This window comes from Alexandromys fortis, unplaced genomic scaffold, assembly GCF_014885135.2.
Source record: "Alexandromys fortis isolate MF-2015 unplaced genomic scaffold, M_Fortis_MF-2015_v1.1 scaffold_222, whole genome shotgun sequence".
Lineage (NCBI taxonomy): Eukaryota > Metazoa > Chordata > Mammalia > Rodentia > Cricetidae > Alexandromys > Alexandromys fortis.
In genome coordinates, this window is record NW_026068108.1 from 1,919,875 (window position 1) to 1,928,918 (window position 9,044).

Consider the following 9,044-nt stretch of genomic DNA (forward strand, 5'->3'; position numbering starts at 1 on the left):
TGTGTGTGTGTGTCTGTGTGTGTACATATACCTGTATATTACTGAGCTAGTAACCATATATTGTGTAGCTCAGTTGTAATATATATCTGTACAAGTGTACACCATGTATATCTAGTGCCTGAGGAGGCCAGACGAGAGCATTAGATCCTCTGGTGCTATAGATGGTTATGAGATGCCTGATGTGATGATAGGAACTGAGTCCACATCCTCTGTAAGAACAGCAAGAGCTCCGAACTGCTGAGCTATCTTTTCAGGACCTTTCCTCCATATTTTGAGAAGGGTCTTTCTAAGTTACCCAGACTTGCCTCGAACTTGTAGTCCTTCAGTCTTAGTCTCTCCAGGAGCTGGTATTACAGGCCTATGTCACTATGCCTGGTTCAAAACCAATTTTTAAAGCAATGCTAAGAATCAAACTTAGGGCCTTGCACATACTAGGCAAGTTTCCTACCATCGAGTTATAAACTTATTCTCTGAAATCTAATTATTTTCTCCATTTTGGTACTAGGTCTCATGTAGAACTCATTGGTCTCCTGCTTCTACTTCTCATGTGCTGGGATTACAGGTGTGTGCCAACATATCCACTGAAAATCAACGATTTCAGCGAGAAGATTCTAAAGTACTGAAAACTTTGCGCGTGCCTCTTGTTCATGTGTCTTTCTCTGCAACATAGTTCCTGCTGACTTGTCGCAAAGTGCCCCTAGGTCCTAAGGTCTCCAAGGAAAGACAGACTCTTGTTTACTGCTGCATTCTTGGTGTCCAGTAAAGGACCTGCCATCTAGTAGGCATAGGAGAAAGAAATCTGGCAAGTGTGGATGTGTGGATGAAACCTTGTATAGGCAAGAAAAACAGCCTCCTCTTATTATGCTTCTGATATAAAACCACAAATCATCAATATTTGATATAAGATTACAGTTTTTAATCCAGAGCAATGTTAGCATCATCTTCACCTCCAGGTAACACAATGGCTACTGCATCCTTCACCTAGAGGAACCGATGTGCTAATTGGAGAGATCAGAGAATCTGGGTGACAAAGAGCCAAGCAAAATCACCACCTCACCGAGCCTCGGCTTTCACTTCTCACTGAAGAACTAGAATTCTCTGCATTTCTCAAAACAGTAGACTGCTTTTGCAGAGTAGACGCAAATCCTGCCCTTCCCTACAAGGACTGAGTGAAATTTTCAGCGGATCTGTTCCTCATCTCCCCAACTCCCCCACCAGGGAAACACTCTTGAAAGCATTTCTTGCCTTAGAACGAGACTCCCGGCAGGGGGCAGTGGTGGGAACGCTAGCTACAAACAAGGTAGAGAGGTGTCCCCTCCTGGCCCTCACCCAGCCACCCAGGCCCTCTGCCTGAGCTCCATCCAGCTCCACCTCTTTCTTGTTCTAGCCTTACCCGCGAGTGCCTGAGCGGAGCACGGGGGAAGACCAGTGTGGTGAGGCTGAGATCTGCGCAGACACACATTCAGAGGACCTGAGGAAGGGCTCTGACCTTGAAACAGAAAGCACCCCTTCTTCCTACAACCCCTTCTAGCTGGGAATAAACTCTAGCCCTACCTCTGCTTCATCTGTGAAATACAAATGACAGGCAGCAGGGAGAGGCAGCAGAGATTGCTTACTGGGGTGTCCTCTGTCAACTTTAACTCCCGCATCAAATAGTTCTGGTGCTGCTCGTTTCGTTGCTTCCTCGTCTGAAGTCTTTTCTTCTTTGGCTTCATTAACACCATTTTCTGATTCAGCTGTTCCTGAAATTGCAGAGAAACTGGTCAGAGGGGGTTGCAGAGTTACTCACCCTCTAACAGCTGATATACAGTAGCCTGGCATGTGGTTCTTATTCATCGGTGTGGCAAATGAGTCAACCGTTCAATCACCTTCTTTCCAGAGGCTGTTCCCTATTTAACATGCTTGACTCCACGAATATTGACCACTACCAAAGGGATCAATAGTAAATGCACACGGCTGACAAAACAAAGCCAGGCCAGGTCCAGATGACTCTGATAACTGACACGTGGCTAAAATACTTAGCCTATGTTACCATAAAGAAGCTCCAGCAATTAAGCAAAAAGCACATAAGGGACACGGTACATACTCGGGGTAGGCGACCAGCTAGGACACCATTGCAATTTTCTTTTTGACTTACTGGTGACTGGCTCACACTAGGCTACCTTCCTGAGTTGCAAGTCTGGGGCTATAACTCCTGTAGGCTCTATTATGGTTGGAACATTTTCTCAATTATCTAGTACTATGGTGTTTTTAGTTGTTTTTTTTTTTTGTGTGTGTGTGTCTTTTTTTAAGTTTCAATGTTTTGTGTGTACAAGAATCAGCGAGCTCTCACCTCATCTGCCATGCTCAGTAGGTGGGCAGGAAGACCACCCGAGAGGGAGCTGTCAGAGCCACTTGTGCTAGGAAAAATAAGAAAAAAGACACAGAAAGAACTGTCAGACAAGGAGCAGAGGCTCTGAACTGTCAGTGTGGCAAAACAAACCCTGGCCAGACGGGCAAAGGTGCCCTGGCAGAGGGAGAGGGAGACCGGGATTCCCCTGAGGGCATCTCCATCTTCATTTCTTCCGAGCTGATACTAATTCCCCGAAGCCAGGATTCTGCCAGCTGCTCTGGGAAATGTGCTGAATGCTTAACTAGATAAATAATGAGACAAATGGTCAGCAGGCTAGACAATACCAAAGTTACTTCAAGGCTGTCAGCCAGGTATAGCACAACTGTGCCCTTGGGGCACTGAAGAAGGATTGCTGAGTTTGAATCCAACCTGGGCTATAGTGGACACTGTCTCTATAAAGAAAAACAAGCTGCGTGTGGTGACCTGTGTCTTTAAATCCCAGCACTCAGGAGCCAGAGGCACGTGGGTTTCTCTGAAGTTGAGGCCAGCCTGGTTTACATAGTGAATTCCAGTCAAGTTTACATTGTGAGAGCACTGGCTACTCTTTCAGGGGACCTGAGTTCAGTTCTCAGAAGCCACAGGAGGCTCGGAACTCTCTACCACAACAATTCCAGGCAACACAATGCCCTCTTTTGACCCCCACAGTGCCTCCATGCCTGTGACACACATATATGCAGGCAGGCAAAATATCCATCCACATCAAAGAAAATCAAAATAAATAAATCTTCAGTTTTGTTTGTTGTTTGTTTGATGTTAGAGCCCAAGCCCAGAGGCTCATGAACGCCAAGACTGAGCTGCCTCTCTAGCCCTGGAACACTGGTTTGGTTTTTGTTTTTGTTTTTTGTTTTGTTTTGTTTCTTCAAGACAAGGTGTCTCTGTAGCTTTGGAGCCTGTCGTGGAACTAGCTCTTGTAGACAAGGCTGGTCTCGAACTCACAGAGTTTGCCTCTGCCTCCCGAGTGCTGGGATTAAAGGTGTGCGCCACCACCGCCCATTCTTCACTTTTTAACGACATCAATTCTTCATTTACAAGTTCTGCATGGATGTATAGACTAAAACTTTTCTCCACAAACTCTCTTCTGCCCTTTCTTGTGAGGACTAAGATGAACAAGGACTCAGATAGTTAAGCATTTCTCATCATATCACATAAGTTTACCTCTTCCTGGGATATGGTGAACTAGAACTGAGAATTACACTGTATATAATAGAGGCTCCAAAAAGTGTCTTCAGGGCCAGTGGATAAAAGTTCTTCCCCATCCCCAATAATAATAATAAACAGATTTAAAATAAAAAAGTATCAAAAAAATAAATAAAAAATAAAAAAGTATCTTGAACACAAAACTCAAATTTCACAGGGGAAAAAAGGCATTTCAAACCAGGCCTTCACTCATTTTGTGACCTCCCTTGGTGCACAGTGAGGAGTCACACCTAGCACAGTGAGGAGTCACACCTAGCACAGTGAGGAGTCACACCTAGCACAGTGAGGAGTCACGCCTAGCACAGTGAGGAGTCACGCCTAGCACAGTGAGGAGTCACACCTAGCACAGTGAGGAGTCACCTAGCACAATGAGGAGTCACACCTAGCACAGTGAGGAGTCACACCTAGCACAGCAGAGCAGAGGAAAGCCTCATTTTTGTGATCTGATTTCCAATGTGCTCTTCTCAAAGGTTTCTCCGTCTAGAAGGAGACTTTGAGGCTGCTGGATTTTGGAAATAACAGACTTCTTTAGCAAATGGAATATCAAGGCATTGGATGCAGCATGTCCCAGAAAATGCCAATCATGTGTTTACACACAGAGCAACATCACTATTCCCAGCCTGCCTTTATGTGTGATTGTGAGAACGCAGAGGTAGAAACCCAAGGAGGCTTGTGATATCTGACTTTGTGATATCGAAGCTGGAAACCATTCCTTCTCATTCTGGGCTAACGGCATCAGCATTCCTGCTGATTCAGCTATATATAGTGCAGCTCTGCCTGTCCTCACCGGGCTTCTCCCGGGCTGCCTCAGTGAACTGACATGCACAAGTCATTCTCCTGGGCTGCATCAGTGAGCTGGCATGCACAGGACATTCTCCTGGGCTAAGTCAGTGAGCTGACATGCACAGGACATTTTGGATTTTAGACTGCAAACAGAGAGTGGCCAGTGCAGCAGACTGAGGGAAAGTGGGAGGAGCAATGAGTGGAGAGGGCACCCTGCTTGGTCTGATGCTGTGGTTCAAGTTCTCTGTAGAAACATTTGTCAGACTGTGCCAGAAGAATTACTTAGTGGCCCAGAACTCAGAGTGCAACTTAGAGTGGGTGGAAGAGACACACCCTTCCAACTGTCTTCAAAGATGGAAGGCTACAAGCCCAGCCTTGGAACCTTTGAAGAATGACTAGGCAATCTGAGGCCCCTTGGGCAGAAAGCTGGAGCCTGCACACCTACAAAAAAGAGAAAAGATGAAGTTGGAAGAGAAACATACTAGCGGGAATAAGAAAGAAACCTGAGGGGAGAGAATGGTGTTGGTATTTGAATAAAATACTTTCTATCCAAAGTTTAAGACATTCAAAGATTAAGAGTACTGGCTGCTCTGGAAGACCCTTGTTCAGTTCACAGCACCAATATGAAGGCCCCAACTATCTGTAAATACAAGTCTAGGGGATCTGATGCCCTCTTCTGATCTCTATGGATACCAGGCACACACGAGGCACACATCTATATATGCAGGCAAAATTTATACATATAAAATATAATATATCTTTAAAAATTAAATAAAATATTAAAAGATTTAGTAAACAAAAATACACTTAGAATCCAGGCATCACCGTAGCTGTGGTTAGGATATCAGGTGAGTACAGGTCTCTTGGACAAGGCAACTCTATGACAAGAACCCAGAATCTCAGCATTACAAGAGCCCTGTGGTGGAATGGAAAGACTGTTTCCCTTCCTCGTCTTCTCCATTGTTCTGGTCCCTGGCAGTTCTTTTGTGGATCACCTGTCTGATTTTAGGAAGCAGGGGTGGATCCAGCTGGAATCTGAGAAGCTAGAGAAATACTGCAAGGCCAATGGCTCACCACCAAGACATAGAACTGCTTTGACCACAACAGGATCTAACTATCAGAAAAGAAATGACCAGATGCTAAATTGGGCTTGGGAAGTTTCACCTTCTTCACCTCTGTTTGCTAGTGGCCTCTTTTGTAAGACTGAAAAACAATCCAGAATCCAGTCAGTTTGACATCTTCTGTCACCACTAATATTTTATTCTAAATTCCCATCACCTTTAATATATTTTATTACAATAGCATTTTGTTTTGTTTTTGAGGCAGGGTGTAGTGGTTTGAATGAGAATGGCCCTCACAGGCTCATATGTTCCCCACTTAGTGGAACTGTTTGGGAAGGATTGGGAGCTATGGCTGTTTTGGAGCAGGTGTGTCACTGGGGGAGGGCTTGAGTTTTTGAAAGACTGGAGCAATATATTCATGGTGTCTCTATGCCTCTTACTTTCAGCTCAAGATATGAACATGCAAGTCAAGTGTGGTGGCACTCGTCTTTAATTCCAGAATTTGGAGGCGGAGGCAGGTGGAGCTCTGCAAGCGCAACGCCAGCCTGGTCCACAGAGCGAGCTCCAGGACAGTCAGCTATCTATAGTGACACCCTGTCTCAAACAAAACAAGATGAAACCAAAACAAAAAGATGTGAGCTCTCGCAGGGCGGTGGTGACACACACCTTTAATCCCAGCACTCGGGAGGCAGAGGCCGGCAGATCTCTGTGAGTTCGAGACCAGCCTGGTCTACAAGAGCTAGTGCTAGGACAGGCTCCAAAACCACAGAGAAACCCTGTCTCGAAAAACCAAAAAAAAAAAAAAAAAAGTGAGCTCTCAGCTGTTCCTGCCGTGCACTTCGCTCCATCACCATGGACTCCATCCCTCTGAAACCATAAGCACAATTAAGAACTTCCTTTTCTGGGTGGTGCTGCTCACACGTGTTGTTGTAGTAATAGACACGTCTCTCCATGTAGCCCTGGCTCTCCAGGGACTTACTACAGAGATCTGCTTACATCTCCCTCCAGAATTCTGAAGGTGAAGGCATGTCTCAGGACACGGACATGTTTTAATCTAGCAGAGGTAGGCAGATCTCTGTGAGATGCAGGTCACCCAAGCAATACAGTAAAAACTTGTCTCAAAATAAAAAGATAGATGGGTAGATAGATAAACAAACAAATAAATAAGAGGACAGGTGTGATGTAAATGTGATCCAGGCTTTCCTTAAATTCCCAATCGCCTTGCTTCTGTCTCCCAAATACTGGGATCAAGGATGTATTATCAAGCCCTTAGAAATGAAATTTGTTACCTGGATTCGATGTCGGACAAAGGAAAGTCACTCCAGCTTCCTTCTAAGTCCATCTCTTGTCCAGAGTTATTGAACTTCTTGTGGATTTCCTGTTGTAAGAGCTCCTTAAGCTCCTGTAGACACTGAGTGTACTGCAGCAGAGGGAAACATTTTACATGCTAGTCATGAGTGGTTTTGAGGGTGTGCTGAAAGGTGACTTATTGATAGGGCAAACTGTAACTCCTTCTATTAAAGACATAGTAATGGATACGAGACCTGGGCTATACAAACACACTTGTTTAAAGCGGCGGGTCAGCGAGCACTGCCTTAGCCACGTCCCTGCTTTAGTCCACTTCTGCAACTGTTTCACTGTTTGGCTGAGTTACAAGGCAGCCGGAGGAGTTAGAATGGCTTTGTTCTAACTTTGGCCTAAGGCAAGGATGGCTTGGATAAAGTTGTAGGTCAGGAGTAGAGTGCTTGGTTCACGGGAGCGTGAGTGAGAAGGCCTTGTGCTCCGGCGTCACTGGGGGAAGGGAAGCACCAAACAGGCCTTTTAATTCTTGACTAAGCATTGCATCCAAGTAGTGCTTATACGGGGACACGAGAAATGTGTTAGGGACGATGGGTATATGCTCCTCCTAAGCTGAGTGAGTGAATCAAAAATAGCCATCGGAAGAACAAGGCCAAAGAAACCTTCAGCTTTTGGACAGAGTCAAGCTTGAGAACACTTGCAGTGGAGGGGAAGGATAAAAAGATGAAACAGAAAAAAGCAGCAATTGAGGCCTAGTCTTAGGCAGGCAGGCTCCAGAGGGGCATCTCCTAGTGCACAGGGCAGGATTAGTGAGCACGCTGTGTATGCCATTGTTCTGAAAGAGAAGACAAGATGCTGCTATAGCAAACCCGTCATTTATGGAGAGGGGACCAAAGGATAGCTTCTTCCTTCTAGGAGGATTGTGAAGTGTCACCATTTGTTGACAGCTTGCAGGATAGGGGTTCTATTTTCTCTGGAAATGAAAACATCAGATAAAAAGAATATTAAGAAGGGCTGGAGAGTTGGGCAATGGTGGCGCACGCCTTTAATCCCCAGAACTCAGGAGGCAGAGGCAGGTAGATTTTTGTGAGTTCGAGGCCAGCCTGGGTTACAAGAGCTAGTTCCAAGACAGGCTCTAAAGCTACAGAGAAACCCTGTCTCAAAAAAAGGGGGGGGGGTGCTGGAGAGATGGTTTAGTGGTTAGGAGCACTGGCTGCTCTTCTAGAGGACCCGGGTTCAATTCCCAACATGGCAGTTCACAACTGTCTGTAAAGCCATTTCCAGGGGATCTGACACCTTCACACCAATGTACATAAAATAAAAATAAATTATAAAGCATATTAAGAGGGCGACGAAGTTCCCCTGGGCAGATTCTGGACCCACGGAAGCCCAGCCGAGGACTGATAGTCCACTGTTTGAAACTCTGTCTTTACCTTGGTCTGGTCAGGATCACAGAAATCCAGAATAGTGTCACAGACATGATAACCTAGGGACTTCAGGTCCTCAGTGGTAAAATGAGTGTCTCTTTTACTGCCTGGGGAAAAAAGGTAATTTTTCTGAGATTTTTAAAAACTGGGGATGGAGAGGTGGTCTAGCAGTTAATAGCATTTGCTGCTCTTGCAGGGGATCCAGGTTAGGGTCCCTACACCCACATGGTGGCTCGTAACCATCCATAGCTACAGTTCCAGGGTATCCAATGCTCTCTTCTGAATTCAGCAGGCAGGCATGCATGTGGTGCACATACATACATGCAGACAGAAGACTCATGCACTTAAATAGAAAAATAAAAATTTTAAAAACTCTGTACATAGCCCTAAATTTTTTAGTTTATTTTTAAGATTTCTATATTTATGCTTATTTTGTGAATATTTGTTTTTTCTGCTTGTATGTCTGCACCATGTGTGTGCTTGATGACTTCGGAAATCAGAAGAGGGTGCCAGAAACCTAGGGTGGAACTAGAGGTACAGACGGTTGTGAGCATGTGCATTCTCTCCAAGAGTAAGTAGTGTGTGCTCTTTACAGCCGAGGCATCTTTCCAGCTTCCTAAATCTTATGCGTTAAATGCAAATCTAATTTGTGAGTCAATTTTTAGAGAACCGCTCCTCATAGGGCTGGAGGGACAGCTCAGCATTAATAGAGCTTCCACAGCACCCACCCATGGTTCCCAGCACCCACACTGGAACACTCACACCTGCTGTAACTTCAGCTCCAGGGGATCCAACACCCTCTTCCAACCCCTGCAGGCAAATGCACACACATGATAGACACACACACACACACTACACACACACACACACACACACACACACACA

General features: G+C 45.3%; 1 protein-coding gene across 9 annotated transcripts in view; it reads right to left on the reverse strand.

The window, feature by feature from the left end:
* Agbl2 (AGBL carboxypeptidase 2) overlaps positions 1 to 9,044 on the reverse strand; it is a 60,895-nt gene that overhangs the window by 11,446 nt on the left and 40,405 nt on the right. For 6 of the 9 annotated variants that reach the window (XM_050124307.1, XM_050124308.1, XM_050124310.1 and 3 more), the window contains 4 exons: positions 8,166 to 8,266; positions 6,723 to 6,853; positions 2,333 to 2,399; positions 1,617 to 1,742 (listed from right to left, as the gene is read on the reverse strand). In XM_050124307.1, the coding sequence (XP_049980264.1) occupies positions 1,617 to 1,742; positions 2,333 to 2,399; positions 6,723 to 6,853; positions 8,166 to 8,266 (425 nt within the window). Of the gene's footprint in view, positions 1 to 519; positions 999 to 1,616; positions 1,743 to 2,332; positions 2,400 to 6,722; positions 6,854 to 8,165; positions 8,267 to 9,044 lie in introns of those variants that run through there. The other 3 variants (XM_050124313.1, XR_007589020.1, XM_050124312.1) reach the window with 3 other exon arrangements.